A 19,145-nucleotide genomic window follows, 5' to 3' on the forward strand; every position below is an offset into this window, starting at 1 on the left:
ACTAATTGCTATGCACTTCTACTGTTTAATGCTGAGTTTGCTCTATGCACAACTTTGGTGCTACAGACATTGTTTCACACATTTAATTCTTCGAGATTCTAGCGCCTCTTAGAGAGGATGAAGCATACCTTAAACGTACTGATCTAGACCCCACGGACTCTGTACAATGTGCACTGCCTGCCCTGACTGCTGTGGCCTGTGAGCAAAAGAAAGCCAATATGTGCCCATCCTTTCCGTGTGTGCATTCCACCTTCCTCACATGACCAGGAAGAACCATCCAAATAGAAAGCGAGGAAAGAGGGACTGGGATCCTGCAAACCACTCAGCTTCTGGTGCTGAACTCTGCTTGGCGGGGCAGCATAAGCTCCCGTGCATTTCTATGCTTGCCATGCAGTAGCTGCTCAGTTTAACCATTCACTCCAAGACTTGAAAACACATAACTAAAGAAGGCCCCAAGTCAATTCTGAAAAGGCGGATTGAAAGCAAAGGAGGAAGGAACAGGCCTGGGAACAGCACTCTGTGCCTGCTGACAGGCTCAAGAGGACGCATACGTTACACACATGGTAGATAGAAGGATGGGGTTACTAACATCCTTTTTCTCCCTCTGGGGTGTTGGAAGTTCAGATCTCTTGTCCATATTCACCCATTTACATTGAACGCATCATATTCTGCTGCCTGCAGAGCATTCCTGTGCTGTGCTTCACCCCAACTTTAAATACCTTTTTGACTGCTTTTACCAGCATAAATGGAAAAAGGAAGTGTCATCCACGAAAAATAGCAGACGCTGATGAATAGGTTATTTAAGTACGATCCTGGCAAGAGTGAATGCGGTGCCATACACACTATTTTACCATGGTTAAGCTCATTTGTCAATGCAATTTGCAGATCATTAACTTTCTGCGTGAATCAGATTTTCTGAGCTCAGATATATTACTTGCCATGAAATATGCATAACTCGATTGAATTAAATATGATTTCAATCGCATTTAGCGAAGAAAACCTTTTCTATGCTTCACGTTTAACCAACTTTAAACATGTTCATTTTCAGAAGTGACTGTCTTGGGTATAGTTCACATTTAGCACACACACGATTTCCCAGCACTACTAATCAGAGTAAGTGCGTTAACGGTGAGACTTCCAGAGTAAAAGTACTCCTTGTAGGAATGTGCACTAGTGTGTAATTGTCTGACCTTTTACTGAACTTTACTGTGATTTGAGTGAACTTAACAACACATATCTCTGACTTAAATATGTTTCAGATTTATGAAACCAGATACTCTTTATTAAATTAACCAGAAATGAATTGAAACATTGGCTCAGGAGAAATAACGTTCCAAATGCAAAGAGTTCACATCACTTCAGGGAGACTTGGTAGTCTAACCCAATACAACAGCAATCTGGTTGTATAGCAAAGCACAAGTGTAATATAAAAAAGAATTCCAAAGTTGACATATGTATCACACCAGGCCCAGTCATAATAAATATGCCATGATAAAGTAGGGAAAAAAAAGGGGGTGGGAGGTAGGAAACCGAAAGAGTCAAGAGATTAAAAAAAACACAGATGCAAAAGCATCAAGAAAAATAGTTAGTAAGTTCATGGAAAACCAGAATAGAAAAGTACAATATGTGGGCACCTACCCAATTAAATCAAAACAACCCAAACACGCTTTATTTTATGAATAACTTCAATTCCTATAGAACACATAATTCATGGAATCAATTGCCATATGTATAGATAGCACAATAAAACATGCAGTATTGGGGAATAATAAAAAATATTGATGGTTAATACAATTCATACTGTAGCCTAATTTAAATTAGTATCAAATGCACACCAAGTCAAAGTAAGCCCTAGAATTTGTTAACATAATAGCACTAGTCAGCATTGAATAAAGTACATTTTTCTATGACGGGATCAAGAGTTAAATTGATTAATACTATTAATAATGGATATTCCGGAATGTTGGGAGAGAAGGCAGCAGCTTGAACTTGGAGCTCCTGTCTCCCCTGATCTCTGATATTTAAAATATATTAACTTCCATGAACACTAAAAAGAAGAATGAAACCTCAGAAAACCTTGCCCCAAAGAAATCGAAGGCTGACATGGAGGAGGCAACACGACCTAAAGATATTTACACTCTATTGCTGAAGGTAGCCCAGGATGTGAGTGAGATGAAGTCCTCTTTGGCGGGCCTTAATCTTAAAGTCTCAAATCTGGAAGGAAGAGTCGGCCAGGGAGAGAAGGAGTCAGCAGGTCTGACATGTGAAATCCCAGGCAGATATAGGGCATACCATGACTTGAGGAAAGAGGTTGCTGATGTGAAGGCAAGAAACCTGGAATTGGTTTTGAGAGCCGGGATGCAGACCCTCAGATTAGTCGACCTCCATGAAAATGCTCCTGGGATACACCGTTGGATGATTTCTGGTTACAGGTGCAAACTGGAATTTATGGTCAGAATAAGTTTCCCCCAGGGGACTTGGACTACGCCTTCAGGGTTGGTAAAAACAACAATACAAAGCCCAGAAAAATCTTGATGGTTTTTACAAAAATAAATGCAATAGAAAGATTACTCAAGGCAGCAAGAGACAAGGGCTGAGTTCATTACAACAAATAACCCATTCCCAAAGGATTTGGTGGAAAAGAGGAAGGCTTTTGATGAGGCAAAGGAATGAGCAATAGGTACAACATTGAAATCTGCTCTGGTTAAAGTGGCCATCCTAAAATTGTTCCTGCCTAATGATACCAAATATACAGAGGACCCAGAGGAGTCTGTGAAATGGATTAGAGACCTAGGAGTTTCCCTGTGCAGAATATATACGTCTGCACTCTATATGCTCTATCACGTTGTCACCCTTACCCTGAGATACAATACTAGTACACAGTTCTAAGGAGGATTGAGATGTCTGGTGACTGATTCACCCTATAATAGACTGGTTGAGTGCATGGTCAGAGGTGCGCTGGATTGGTTAAATTATACTAATGTCTTAAAAACTTGTTTGGGATTTTCATTCCCTCTTGTATGCCCTCTAGAATTGGCCATTACAAATATCCTTGGATTTGATCAGCGAAGATTGGGTTTAGCTTTTCCTCGCACGTGTGGGATGATGTTTGTGCAACATTGCGATATGCATGAATATTGTAATGATATGGAAGGCTGTGAATATGACTGGTGTGAGCAGGAATGGATAAAGTATGGCTAAACGAAATGTTCCTTTTTATTGTTATTACTGCATTAATGGTAGTGACATACATATAAATATCACAACAAAGGACCCATTTTATATTTGCCGGAGTCGGATAGCAATGTTAACTATAGACATACAATGGCACCAGGTGAAGCGGACCGTTCAATGGGTTCTTGTAATATTTTTTTAAAACACTTTCCGCTCAGTAAAGCTTCCGGGCATTGTGTGTATCGTAGGCATCCTCTGACGTGGCAAATTGATGATGCATGTTACGTATGAGTTTTTTTTTACTCGATTGACAGAATGATAGAAGGAAGTGGGAATTATAGCGTTTCGAGCCCGGAGGCTACCGCGAGTTATATTCAACACATTACTGATACATATTTCGGAGGATATACAGCGAGTCAAGAGGCGCAGTTTAATGGCCCAGAAGTAACATTGGGTTGCAGAACATTCGTGAAATTACAGAAGTCGTCCTGCCTGGACACTTTTGAACTTTTTCTTGGATGTAGAGTAATATGTGTATATCGTTTTCATCAAAAATGAAATATATTGATTGGCATACTTTATATAAATTGAACAGGAGGCAACATACATTTTTAAAAAATTTAAAAAAAACAATCAAAGAGAAAAACAGAGGGTCCATCCCTGTGGGATCTGCATAACACAGCCTTGCATGGTCTAGAATAACAATGTAAGTGATGTAAAATGCAGTGCGGTCAAAAACGTGATTTGGTTTGTGGTTGCAGCACCATGGGAAATAGCAAACATTTATGTGACTGCACCACAGGTGTTTTCTGACATTTGATAATTTGAGGGTCTACTGTTGGGAAGGCTATTTGGTGAGTTTGTTGCAAGAAAATAGGGGACTGTAGGGGTGAATTGATCACATTAGGACTGAGCAATCTTCTAAAAGGGAAATCTATTAATTAATGGCTATTTATCAGTGTTGTAATGTCCAATGGGGTGATAAATATTTTATAACGGGTTGTAGCAGTGAAAAGGAACAAGAGAGAGAAATGTATATTAACAGCGGGTATGCTTGCAAGTTAAAGACAAAACACTGCCTACACCCTGTTCAGCAAAAAAGAGAATGACACACAAATAGATGATAGAACGATTTTATTGGATAACCATTGAAAAATGCTTTGTCTCCTGGGGCGCAAGGATAGAGGAAAAGGCAGATTTTACCCCCCATGGTCTATGACAGGTTCAATGATAGGTTGGTCACAGCAGTAACAATTAGAGGGTTGATCAATTCATAAGAGATGGGGACATGATGAGAGAATAAATTCATTAGAAATCGAGGGGTTATTACGTTTTGAAATAGGAAGTTATTAAAGATCCAGGGGGGGGCTCATAGGGAGTCTATCAATTACTATTGGGGTGTCGCCAAAACACTCAGTTACAGCTCTGAGGTGGAGTTTTGTATGTTGGTTGCGTTTTTTCCTTATTTTACAAGCCCTCTCAATTCTATACTTTTATTTAATTTTGAAGAGGCATCTATTTCCAGATTCCGTCAGTTTTAGGCTGGCAATTTATGTTGAGGAAGAAGTACGAGTAATGACAGCTCCACAAACCGGAATTAGGGATACTATAAACATAGTGCCATGCAATGTCAGTGGAATTAATGGCCCTATAAAGAGAAAAAAGGTTTTGTCTCATTTGCACCATTTGAAAGTGGATATTGCTCTCCTCCAAGAGACACACCTAGTCAAGACAGGACTAGATAAATTGTGAAGGGGTTGGGTAGGGTAGCTGATCCATTCATCATATTCCTTGTGTACTCATATTGATTAGAAAAACATTTCCCGGAGTGATTTTGACTTCCCATAGTAAAAAAAAAAACGGGAGACTGGTTTCAGTGACCTTAAGGATCCAGGACATGGTTTTGTTAGTGTGTAATATTTGTGCATCAATTGCGAACAGTGGAACGTTTTTGGGTGATGTGGCACAGCATTTACAAGATACAAGGGAACAAAATGTTCTGGTGGACCCTTTCCTGGATAGAAGTGGTCAAAGAGAAAGAAAGACAGGGAAGCATTAGGCCGACTCATGAGTGACTTAAGTTAATTAGACGTATGGAGATCGGAACATCCGTCGGGCCAAGAGTACACTTTGCATTCATGATGATTTCTAAAGAATAGATAACATATTGACATCAGGATTGGAGTCACAACATTTTAAAAGATGTGAGATTGAGAATATTGTGATTTCGGATCATATCCAAATAGAGATGGTTGTGTCTTTGGATTATTCATCGCGTAGATCATACGCATTGAAAATGAACACTTCTGTATTAGAAGATAAGACATTGAGGGAGGTGCTGGTAAGAGAGGCAGAGGAGTACATTGCATTTAGTATGAATGGTGATGTGGGGGTGGTCACTGTATGGGAAAGCTTCAAGTGTGTGATGCAAGGGGTTTTAATGAGGCTCTCAGTAGTCAAACGGAAAGTGAAAAATGATGAGCAGATTGCACTGAGCACATCTGTGAAGAACTTGGAGAAGGATTTAATGAGACTGCCCAATGAGAGAAAAAGGAGAAGACTTGTTAAAATTACATACAAATTAAATAAACACCTACGTGAGTTTGCAGAGTGAGCTCTATTTAAAACAAGGTGCAGTTATTATGAAGATGGAGAGAAATGTAGTCGCTTACTGGCACATAGTTTCAGATTAGTTGCTAGAAGCAAAGCTATTTGTGTAATTGAGAAGAGTCGGGGTCGTGTTACATATGACCCACAGGAGATTATCAATGAGTTTATAGACTTTATGAGAGGCTTTACCCGGAAACACCATTGGATGATACAGAGTTTATTGATGAATATTTGAGAAATTGATCTTTGGTGTGTTTGTGGGAGGAGGAAAAGATGTTATTAGAGGCAGAGCTGACGTTAGATGAGATCATGAAATCTGTGTATACTCTGAATAAGGGGTAGTGCCCAGGTCCTGATGGGTTGCCTGTGGAATTTTATAGGGCAAGGCCCGAGACGGGTTTTAATTTGTTGAAATCAACTTACAAATATAGCAAAGACAAGGGCCGACTTTCACTCTCACTTAGACGTGCCACTCTCTCGGGCCTTCATAAGTCAGGAAGCCTCCTTTAGAGCCGGGACGCTAGACACCAATAAGCTTGATAAATTCAGACTGTAAAATCCTATCTAAAGTGATAGCGAAAAGACTGAAGAGAGTTTTATCAAAACTAATACACCTGAATCAGGCAGGTTTTGTTAAAGAGAGAATCTCTGCAACTAATATGAGACCACTTTTGTTGACATTGGGCCTCATTATATCCGGGTTCCTTAAATGAGAATTTACCGGGCAATTCCAACCTTGGAAGACCCGGTAATTCCGCATTCGAGGAACCTGGACCCGGTACATCCCATTCCCATTTGAGACCCCATAGGGCTCAATGGGAATGGGGAGAAAGGGAGCTAACAATGGGCCCGTTAATAATGGGCCTGTTGTTAGCTCCCTGGTCTCCTCGCGGATCCCGCTAAGGACTCCTAGTTTTACCAGGTGCCCTTTGCAGGTCCCGCGAAGAGACCTCGTAGTATGGCGGTAAGGGGTAAACGGCGCCTGAACCATTACCATCACTGTTAACCCCTTACCGCCCACCTCACAATGAGGCCCATTGTCTGAGTCCAGCAAGCGGAAGGTAGGGGTGGCTGCTCTTTCACTCGATGCAGAGAAAGCCTTCGACAGAGTAAGTTGGGATTTTCTGTTTCAGATTTTAGAAAGAATTAATCTTGGTTTGGAAATGATGAGCTGTGTGAGGATACTATATATGAACCCAACTTTAGAAGTGTTAAGTAATGGCACTTTTTCACCAAAGTTTGATTTACTTTGTGGGACTTGTCACCATTGCTCTTTGCCCTGTCTTTGGAGCCATTGGCTGTTGCAATCGGATCAGAGGAGAAGAAGTTTGGATAAACTGTATGGAGCAATACTGAAGCTTTGGCTCTTTGCCCACAATCAAATTCTGGTATTACAGGACTTGACATCGTCTACCCCAGCTCTGATGGATCTTATCTAGAGGTATGGTAGAGTTTTGACATCTTAAATGAGAATCTCACAATCTGCACAAAACACATTATTTCTATTTACGATATTTGTAGAAAAAAGTAAGTTTAATATTCCATGCAGTATATATAACTTTCAGGAACCATAGTAACGTCATCAGTACCATCAACTTTTTCCACTTCTGTGCTATACAACATCTGACTGCCACCAACAGAATACACGATATGTGGGTCAAGCCCTGGCTCTCCCCACTTTCATCCTGAACTCCAAGAAGTGGCAACTGTGGAGCCTGATCCCTGACCACCCCATCACGTTACCATATCCTTGACAAGACATCCTGCCAGTATTTCCGATTTGCCTCACAGCCCCATGACATGTGACAATAAATAGCCTTAACAATACAACATTTCAAACAGCCCGGAATAACCCCAGAATACATTTTCGACAATTTTGCTGTTGAGAAATTCCACCTCTGAGGCAATTTAACAGCCAAGAATCTATATTGGAGGGGCACGGTATAGTGGGACACCCTACAGGGGTAGTGCATCAAAGCCAGTCTGATATATGTTCCTACAGAGATCAGCTTCCAAAATTAACCACACCTTAATCACACTAGGTGTGTCTGCCAAAAGCAATTCCTTTTACAAGCTGGCTATTAACCCTATAGAGGCCATCCTCTGGATCAGAATATTTTTGAAGGGAGTCAATTCACACCATAGGTTATCTCCCCACCTTGAATCATTAAGTGCCCCTTATAGCTGTATATATAGACACAGTGAAATACTCCCAAGGTCAAGGCACTCCGGCCGCCACACAAAAGGTAGAAAATATCACTTTTCCGACATCTGTCGAGCTTCATCCAAACCCACCTCAAACCACTCCTGGAAACCAAGAGGCTCCTCAATGAAATCCTGTATTGGGGTCCCCCAAACACAGCTTAGTGGGAAAGGCCAGGTTGAGCATCATCTCATATGACTCCCCCCTTTCCACACCGTCCAGAGCAGCACTAGAAATGGATGCTTTAGAGCTTGCTTTCGTAATTGTGTCCTGGAAGCCCACAACCATTCACCCAGAGAGACTGGTGCCATTGATGCATATTCAATGTGCACCCATTGCGTGTGTGTTAGGGGAACAAGGTGATACTCCACTTCCCATAATGTGATTGCTTATCATACTTACTCAGTTCCGGGAAGCAGACCTTACCCTCACTAGTCAAAATGAGAGTATTACATGCAATCTTCTGCATTGCGCCCTTCCAGAGGAACCACAAGTGAGCCTTCTGTACCCAAGCTAGGAAGTGAGGAGCAAGGGGTGCCACTATTGGAAGCACCTGAAACACACACAAAACATGGTAGTAACATCATCTTTATACAATTCAGAGCAGCATATTACTACATCTGTCGAGATTTCTGCAAGCTTTGTCCCACAAGGGCAAATAGTTAATCTCAAATATATTGAGTAACCTCTGCTTGATGTATACCTCGAGATACTGGCTAAATTAATCTGTATTTCGAAGCACATGGACTTCATAAAAGACAGTACACAAAAGCTATACAGATTAAAAGAAATACATCATATTGTAAAACATGACAAAGTAACAAAAATGCAATAAAATGACAAACAATTTGAGACATTACATCCAGAATCATTGAGGCAGGTTTTCCGCAATCAGCTGTAGTATAGCTTCTAAATGCATGTACACAGCCGCTGCAAGCTCTCTTGATGCAATGACAATATATATCTAGTTGCTTCTTTTGTTGAGCTACAATTTGACTTCCTTAGGATTGGTATTAAATATCTTAGTCTAGGTTTGTGGAAACATTGACAAAAAAACAAAAGATGAACCAACTTTTGGGATAGGATGACATTGCTAGATGTTGGAATATTTCCTCGTTAACGACAAACAGTAGACTCCTTACATAGTCTAGGTCAGCACTTCACTTTAGTCCCACTGGAAAGGCTACCAAATTTTCCAGATGTATCTTCAACCCTGAAAGTCTACCATATTGCTTCAGTCCCTGTAGAAGAGAAGGCAATGAGCTCTGCAGGTTTGTTACATACAGTAATGCATCATTGGCTAAGAGGCTCAATGTATACAATCTACCCTGAATCTCCACCCCTCTAATGGATACATCCCCTATGACTCTGGCTGCCCATAGCTCCATCACCAATGCATACGATGGCGGTGTCAAAGGACAACCCTGTCTGGTGCCTCTCTGCAGAGCAAAAGATAATAGCTTCTCTCCAGTCATCATGACTCTTGCAGAAGGGCTTGAGTACAGCGATGTGAGCCATCTCATCCATTTACTCCCCGTCCCCATTTTATGCATCACTGCCCTGAGAAATGGCAATCTACTTAGTCAAAAAACTTCTTGACGTCCAGGGTGAAAACCAGGGCTTCATCCATACCCACGTCCTGTGATATCAGCAAATCCAAGGTTTTCCACATGTTGTCTGACCCCTGTTTATTTTGTATGAAGTCGCCTAAACTGGATGTGCCAGTTTAGGAAGTACAACATCCAGCCTAGATGCAAGGACCATGGTAAAGATCTTCACATCAACATTCAGCAACGAGATGGGCCTATACACCGAGCATTGGGTCTGATCCTTCCTGTCCTTTGGGATCACCATAACGAGGGCCTCATTAAAAAAGGCGGGAACACCACCCCCCATCTGTGATATCGTTGAAGGCTGCCGCTGGGGCTGGGGCAAGAAAGTCCACATCATACAACTTATAAAAACAGAGGTAAAGCCATTCACACCTGGAGCCTTCCTTGGCTTCATATGTAAAATAGCCTTTTTAACCTCCCCCACTGAAATATCGGTCTCTACCACCTCCCAGTCTAATGAACTCAGTGGGGGAATCTGCTAATCCTTCAGGTATCCCGCCATCTCAAGCTCTGGCACCTCGGCCCCCGACTATATAGGGCTTCACAGAATTCCCCAAAGAATATCCTCTGAGGACCTTGACATTTGTATTAACAATCCACTCAACCCATCTTTCATTTCCTACTGCTTGCATCCCATTGGGCAGCATGGTGCCAACTCTATCGCCTTTGTCATGGTATCTCTGCTTATTGAATGCGACAATGTAGAGTGATCAGTGGAGAAGCTCAAACAAAACCAGCAACACTATTATTTGGAGTACCACAGGGTGTCTGTGCCTCGCCGACCCTATATAATATTTTTATGGTCCTTTTCTTCGATATTTTGGCTCAAAATTATACCACCTTTATAAACTATGCTAACGATACGCAATGTATCATTCCACTATCCGGCTATCATAGCTTGGATGAAAGTCGCATGAATCAAGCATACAATCTCATCCACACATAGATGGTTCAAAATGGCATTGACCTTAACAACGAATAAATTGAGCTCATAGTGGTCAGTAAGGAAAACAGAATCGCTCAGCTTGACCCTTTGTTTAGTTGCTTCACCATTGCCAATCATAAGATAGACGTACTTAAAAATGTCAAAACTCTATGCATAACCCTGGATCAAAGTCTAAACATGAGGGCAAAAGGGGAGCATAAAATTGCTCACACACTTCCGTCCTTTCATCACACAAGTCAATGCAGAAATAATAGCTAGAGTGATAATAGGCTGCAAAATCAATTACTGCAGTAGTCTCCTGACCGGTATTTCCCAATCTGAGATCAACCACCTGCAAGTTATTCAAAAGGGGGAGTTCATGGTGATGAAGAAGCGGAAGTGAAAGGATCATGTCTCAGAGTCAAGGCGTGAACGACACTGGTTGCCTGTAAAAGCCAGGGTCCAATTCAGAATTCTGCTGCCTAAGCATAAATGCACATTCGGAATAATACCAGCATATCTAAATGAATGTATCATTGAGAAAAAAATCTGAGACAGTGAGGTCAAATAACACATCCCAACTATAACCTTGCCATTGTAAATCTGGTAAAGCTCTTAATGGAGCTTACAGCAAAGCCGCCCCACTAGCATGAAAGAAGTTACCCTTAGATATAAGTGAAGCCAAATCAACCAACGTCTTCAAGCAAAAACTGAAAATGCTCCTGTGATATTGAACTGATTCGGACAAACCTTCCAACTAATAAACAAAAACAAAAAAATGATCCCCCGACTGACTGGATCTGTGTATGTGTGTCATGTTATATGTGTGCCCTTAAGCCTATGGGTAACTGGTCTGCACATTACAAATATGAAAGTAAAAGTAAAGTAAAAAAGTAAAATGCCATGTTCTTATGAATTTTCCCCAGCATGAAGGAAGGTCATTCCTGTTTCTTCTCCTGAATGGAGATGAGAATCTCTCCAGCGTCTCCTTTAACCACTGGCAATCGCTCCCTAAAACCACTGAGTTCCATTCGTAGCCAAGACTCCAATAAATTCCTTTCTCTTTTCTTAGCAGCTTCTTCCAAAATGACCTCTATAGATGGACTTAGCAGCCTCCCACACATGCTTCAAATGAACTTCCTCTGCATCAATCACTGCAAAAAAAACTTCTATTTCATGTTCACCAAGTCCCAAAACTCAATCCTTAAACAGAGAGTCATTACACAGCCACTCAAAAACAGGTCGTCTCCCCTCCAAGGAAAGTGACATAAGCACCATATTATGATTCGTCCAGTCTACCATCACCACCTGGACAGCCTGTACTGATCAAGAGCACTTCCTATGGTGTAAGAGCAAATCAATTCTTGTGTAGGAGTCATACCAGGCTGAGTAGATGGTGTATGCCCCAGGTTCTCTATATCTATTCCTCCAGACATACACACAACCATTGTCTTGAATAAGATCTGCAAAGCCCTCTCCACACTTTTCCTCCCTGTCTTCCAGTCAAGGGCGGGATTTTGGATTAGATAGGAACCTTCACCCATCAGTGTAAACACTTCAGACCACTGCTCAACCAAATACATCACTGATTCGAGAAAAGGCAACTGATCACTGTTAGGGGTGTAGAGAGCAACCTGGATAGCCCAGTACCCCCCTAAGGTGCTCTTAACGATAGGTAAGCTGCCCTCTATCTTTTGTTTAGTCTGGATCTTGTGGAGTCCAAATGTCCAGGCAAGAAGAATACCCACCCCCCTTCTCCTCCGTTTCCCTGTCGAGGCCCAGAAGGACTAACCTACAGACTTGCCTAGCAATCTGGATTCCTTCCACTTTCTAAAATGTTCTTCCTGTAAAAACATAACCGAAAGCCTCTGCTTACTGAACTCACAGAGGGTCAGAGAATGTTTCGAACAAAACAATTGGAGAAAAAAATACATTCACGTTTATGCCGCATTTGGGGTAGTCGAAAATGCTGAATCCAATAATGATGAACGTGGGGAGCAGGGGTTGCAGGGCTGGCCCCCGCACACCTACTTCTATATTATTGGCTTTGGAGTTGCAGGGGTGTCCCCTGCTTACATAACATGAAAAGTGTGTGACATATATATTTTTTAAAAAGCCATTATAAAAACACAAGCATTCCAGCCTCGCTGTGTTGGGCTTCAGTATTTCAGTCTATGTTCTTTTAACATACAATCCGCAGAGAACATTTGTGTGGCGAGTTCGATCCCTTTACATACAACATTGTGATTCTAATTTCACCCATGATCCAGAGAATCAAACCATCCTTCCTATTTTTTGTAAACATGCAATACCCAAACTATTTTCCACCTCGCTTGCCCAAAGACTTAGATTCCCCTCTCCCTGTATATCCTTTCCCTCCAACCCCCACATGTGATTCCCCCAGGACAAACAGTTCCCCCGGGACAAAAACAAATTGCTATATGATGTAAACCAACCAACCCCTTACCATAGAGATGTTCAGTTTAAGCTGGGCCACCATGTAAAACAGGTCCCCACCTGTTCTGAGCCAACATTCAGAAACTTAAAAAACGTTTGTCATGTCCCCTAGGCCAATTGCATACATAACAAATCCCCCCCCAGTAAAGCAGTCTGATGAAAGGTCCCAATGTGTGACCCCTCCTTTATTAACCCACATGACCCCTTCCCAATTTAGATAAAGGAGTATTTATTTTTCGGAACTTCCTGGAACCCGCCATCGTCATACATCCTGAAGGCCGTGAGACGGCCTTCTTGAAGTTCTCACACATTTGAACATGTCCTTTGACCTCTGGTTTCCATTGGGATCCCTTCAGTTCATACAATATGTGTTCTGTCAGGTCTCCATCTCTTATAACATACTGTTCCACCCGCACTTCAAAAACCAATGCCCCACCGGTATCTGATCTCCTCTGGACTTCCTTCTCCTTCTGTTCCATTTATTTAAATTGTGTGCCTGTCTTGGTCTCCATAATTACTATCGAGAGTTAATTACTCTCCAGGGCTTCCACTCATTCTTCCACCTTATCCAGCTTTTCCTTCAGTGCTTCTGTAGATGGCTGCTCTTCAATCCTGAAAGCCCTAATCTCGGCCAGAGCACTGAGAACCTCTGACTGTAGGGCCTCCAAACCCCCACCTTGCACCTGTGCCGCCATCCTGTGGCTCTTTACCCTGAAAAGCTTCTCCAACACAGTCAACACCGGAACCGCTCCCGCGAAAGATTGTATCCACAGTCTTGAAACACTCACTGTATCTAGCCATGTCGATTTAACCTTCAGTGCAATCACTAGGCCCGTCCCCGGCCCCTACCTCCATGTCTAGACCCCCCCATAGCTTCCCACTGCAGGGTTCTCTGTCCACCTGCCACCTTCTCATGCCCAACACGAAAGGTTTGGGGGGGGCTGCATACACACCACTTGATGTTGTATGTGTGTTCCTCGCACATCTCCAAGCGGTCTGTTGCTGTGGCATCCCACCGGCTCCTAACTCCTCTCAAAGATCCGCCTGCTAGCAGGGTTGGACCTACCCTTCAAGGGCAACTCACCACAGGGTTTCACCACCTGCTCAACCCTTGGGTCCACAGATGGCACCTCATTGACCCTCCATCACCTTGGGTCCATGCCAGCGAGTGCTGCACAGTTACTGGCCCATTGTTCACTGCGTTCTCCACTGCGCAACACATGCAGGCAGCCTGCCGGCCCTATTGTTGCCTTCTTGATCTTCATCTCCATCTGCGTCCCTCTTTTGGCGTCCTCCGATTCGGGTCCTGTAACCACTCTCCAGTACTGACAGTGGGTTCTCAGGATGCGTCATTACATGAGGGGCCGTCCACTTCTGGGGCCACCTCGACCCAAACAAACTTCGATCATGGTGCACTTCTTAAGGATATTGATGTGTGCACAGCCATCTTCCCGGTGTGCCCTCGTGGCCTCGACGTTTTGAAGCGTCCACACGTAATTTGCTTCTTCTCAGACATTCGAGGGTGTGATCTCGTTATGCACGGATGATTGCTATTTCTATTCGGTGTAGGTTCTTCGCTTTGTTTTGCATTATGAGATGTATACTATGATTTCGGTTTAGCAAAACAAAGCACTGTAATAGTTACTTATTTTTAGAAGTGCTTTTGCACCTGGTAATGATTTTGCTGACCTGAAAACTGCTGAGAATACATATTTTACTCATTTGTACTGTGTAAAGAATCAATGTCGTCCTTCATCATCATTCTACTTTGTTGTATTTTAGTCGATATAATGTATACCTTTGGAATTGTGTTTGTACTTGCACAAACTGTGATTGAAAACTCCCTCATTCGAATATGTTTTTTTTTTTAAATGGACAGTTGCGCATTTCAAGTGTAACATTAACTCTATTCATATTTGGAAAGCTATTGATTTTGCATTACTTTACGACATGTGTTTGAACATGTTGAAATTATTCTGCATTTAAGAGTGAGCCCAGATTGGCTTGATACATTGAGTGAACCAGGTGTGGCTATTCTCACATGTCACAAACTGATGTATTTTATCTGGTGTCCTCAGCTGGAGTTCTCTTGGTGGCAGCAAGAATCGAATGCACTTCATCTTTTTTGTGTGTACTTTGTTTTGTTTTGCTGAAACTATTTGAGTGTGATTGTTTCCCATGTGCATTGCAGCCATAGATATCGCACATGGGAAAAATGAATTACACCACACACGAATGAAATCTTTCGTCTTGTAGTACTGGAGCATACAATGTGCATGTTGAGCTCAAAGCTGTAAAGCATCACTTTAGGAAAGCATTCTGCCTCCATGGATTATTAGATCAACACACATAGTTCCTGTTTTGACCAGACACCTAGACATCCCGTCCAGTCCACAGCAGACAAACCATATGCTTGCAACTATCAAGTATCCAATGTTTTCGACTGAACACCAGTTACTGTTTCTTTGTTTGCAGATGGATATCCAAAGGAAGAAATGGTTTACAGGTGGAGAAAGAACTCTGTGGAGGCAGCGAACCAGAAATCGTGGAGACTTTACCAGTTTGACTTCATGGGCTTAAGGAACACCACCAGCTTTGTTAAAACGTCGGCAGGTACTGTGCTTGTGCTACGTTTTAATCAAAGGCTTTGGTTGCGGTCTGTTGTATGCATTCGACATGTTCTATGCATTGTCCAGGTGCACTTTCTCACTGAATTGAAATGTTCTTAACTTATTTTTTCATTTTGCTGAAGTTCCATGCTGAAACTATATGAACGTGGATTTGAAATGTGTTTTGCTATTACATTTTGAATGTTTGCTAATTTGGCTATTCTTATTTAAATATAATTTTCCCCGCTCTCATTGCATTCATATAAAACAGGTTAGCATTGTGGGTCTTAATCAAAACATGTGGTTTGAGCAGTGACAACATTTTCTTTGTGAACAGACGCTTCTTGATATATCAAGGGGCTGATTCATGGAATTATTTGCGCCAAAAAACAGGGATTTGTGCGCCATTATGCCCGCAAATCCCTGTTTCACAAATGGGGATTTGCGGGCCGAATGGTGCACAAATCCCCGTTTTTCGGCGCAAGTAATTTTATGAATCAGCCCCCAAGTCTTTTTACCTGTTCATCTGTACGTTAATTACGCAGTGAACATAAAGACTACTCAGGGAGCACAGTTGAAAAAATGAACAGGAAGAAAGCTGCATGTAAGTGGTACTAAACTACGCCGTAGAAGGTTAATTACAGTTATCCAAAAAGAACACAAAAAAGCTCTCCTAAAATATGTGTTCTAGAATATTTGCTGACGAAAACATCAGGCGTTGTTGTCACTACATTAAAATGAAATTACTATTGTTCCCTGTGACGATATAATACTGATAACTGATTAAATAAATGATGTTTATAGTCGGATGGCAATTGTAGGGATCATACAAAAACAAGACCTTAGCTACGAAAGATAGCGGTGTGGCCTGCACTCCAAAAAACCACTTAGAGGTGTATGATATTCTTGATTAATTAAAATGAATGAATCTGATTCTTCAAAATTCTTTAATTCACAATTCTTCTTAGAGAATATTTTAATCAGTAGACAGCAGATGCATATTTGAGCTGGGGCCTATGCATTTTGGACTAAAATGTCCTTCATTGGGGCCAGTGCTATCTGATGCTGGCCATGAAATCGATGTCTCTGTGTTTTACACAACTGTCGAATATATGAGATTGTGTTGAAAATGTCGTAATTGACAATATTCGTGCAGGTGTTCTTAGAAGACACACGGATCACCTATCCTAAGACCTCGCCATTGTGAGAGTCCATGCGAACACGAGGAACACCACAGCTTCAACACGAATATTGGCAATTGCAACATTTTCAACGCAATCTCATATATTTTCTCAAGTTGTATAAAACATAGAGACATCGATTTCATGACCAGCATCAGATAGCACCGACCCGGATTAAGGACATTTTAGTCTGAAATGCACAGGCCCCAGCTCAAATATGCATCTGCTGACTATTGCTGAAAATAATTAATAAAGAATATCACACACCACTACGTGGCTTTTGGGAGTGCAGCACACACCGCTGGCTTTGTAACCAAGGTCTAGTTTTTGTTTGTATTTAAAGTGCTTTTCAGGGAGGCACCTTTCCAGTAGGTTTGCACCCCATACAGAATAAATACTCAAATAGAACTTTGACGAAAGTGAACTGAACAATTGAAATTGTGCACACTCACCGCCCTTCAATTGTAGGCATCATAACACTCGGGTCCTGGTTCACAACTTGTTTTCCAATGGGATGGACCAATTGCAAAATGCTTTGTGAATCAGGCATGTAGTAACGTACTATCACACCACGGTTAGTGCTTAAGGCAACACTAATAAACACATTACCAAGAACTTCCCATTCTGCTTTTAACATTTCTTTGCAAGTTTCCAGTTACTTATCAGATGAAAATAAATTGTTGTTGTGGTGTTTCTTTGTAGGATCTGCAAACACATCTGTTCCTCATTCGTTCTTCCCATCGTGTTTCCAACAAGCTGTCGTATATTCAGGTTCCAATCTGAGATATATTGCAAGTCTTGCTTTATAAGCACTTACTTTGAAATGGTATTTTTATTTTTTAATTTTTTAATTTTATTTGTATGAATCAAAAGAAATTGATTTTTACAAAAACTTTTCAAAACCTTTTTACAGTTGCGCAAATGTTCTTTAAGATGAGTTAAATGCACATTTAAAATCCGGTTTAGCTGTTTTTTTCAGCCCCTTTGCAGACTTTTCGGGCTGCTAAACTTGGTAGAAGTGTAGAAAGGAGCTTTATATTTCTGGTACATCTTGGAATTAGGTCAGGGTATCCAACGTGGACATTACTTGTTGGAGAATTTTTGATGTGGCCATAAACCATGTAGGTTTGTCCCCACTGATCATTCTCGACCACCAGCAGGATTCACTGTCCAGCGAGTGGTCGGACGAGAAATGCTGCATGTATGCTGACCTGATTGATTTCGTTTCTGGGCAGCCTAGTAGGAGATGGCGAACTGACTCTTTTTCGTTTGTGTTGCGGCAGAGTCTACAATGGGCTGTGTTTGAGAGACCTCTGATGGCTTTGATTTCATTTGTTGGTAGGAGATTAAGTCTCGCTCTTAGAAGACAATTTCTGGCTTGCCTATTTGTGAATTGTTTAATATATCCCTGAAGTTCATTTAATTTCTTTATGTTCGAAGGCAAGTGGAGCGTTAGCTTGTTTTCTTTGGCTTTTGCCAGGGTCGAGATCCAATCTTGTTCCTTGATTTTTTTCAGGACCTTTGTCAGGTTTTGGACCAGTTCATCCTCATTGCTCTCAATAGATTTCAGAAGCATAGAAATGTATAGCCTCCAAGATTGTAAGGTCTTGTTTGTTTCGACTGCCATTTCTGATTTTATTACTCTGTACGGCAGTGGACTCGTAGGAAGCAACATTTTTCAGTATAACCTCAGCGAATTACAGTTTAAAGTCCTTTGTAAAGATAAGAGACTCAGTTCCCTTCAAATTGACGCTACAGTCGTTGAATAAGGGATGCAGAGGACTGTTCTCCAGTAGTATGCTTCTAGTTTCGGCCAAATTTCTCTCGGAAGTAGTAACATTGCCTCTGAACCATAAGTTATTGAAGGAACTACTTTCATTTTGTAGAAGTCAATTGATGGTATTGTTGAGAAGCGACCGAGTTTTTGGTCAATTGCTTTTCTTTGCACTGCCAATTTTCTGATTTTTGATCTTAGGTGTTCTTGCATAGCTGATTCTTTTTTGGAGTTGTCCAATATGATGCCCAGGTATTTGAAGCTTTTAACTTTTTCAATCTCGGCCGATTGGAAGAACCATTTTGTCTTTTCTGATTTCTTTATTGATTTTTCAAGAATTACTATTTTGTTTTTTTCTTTGTTTACTTCCAAGTTGTTGGTGGTTGCGTATACCAAGAGGTTATCAAGTTGGCGCTGTAATCCTATGGGTGTCTGATCAATTAGAATAAGATCATCCGCATAGAGTAGCCTGCTGAATTTGTGTTGGCCCAGCTTTGGTGGAAATGATCTGACAGAGGTTTCAGCTGTTTGGAAGTCTCCAAGATAGGCAAGGAAAAGTGAGGGGGCCAACGGGCACCCCTTATTGACTCCCCCTTGGA

The 19,145-nt window shown here is 41.6% G+C and overlaps 1 protein-coding gene across 1 annotated transcript in view; it reads left to right on the forward strand.

Moving 5' to 3' along the window:
* LOC138526177 (gamma-aminobutyric acid receptor subunit gamma-3) overlaps positions 1-19,145 on the forward strand; it is a 1,711,882-nt gene that overhangs the window by 1,225,772 nt on the left and 466,965 nt on the right. The window contains exon 3 of the mRNA XM_069636600.1: positions 15,458-15,595. Within this exon, the coding sequence (XP_069492701.1) occupies positions 15,458-15,595 (138 nt within the window). The remainder of the gene's footprint in view (positions 1-15,457; positions 15,596-19,145) is intronic.

Source organism: Ambystoma mexicanum, chromosome 7p (assembly GCF_040938575.1).
Source record: "Ambystoma mexicanum isolate Mex_15411 chromosome 7p, UKY_AmexF1_1, whole genome shotgun sequence".
In the NCBI taxonomy this organism is placed as follows: Eukaryota; Metazoa; Chordata; class Amphibia; order Caudata; family Ambystomatidae; genus Ambystoma; species Ambystoma mexicanum.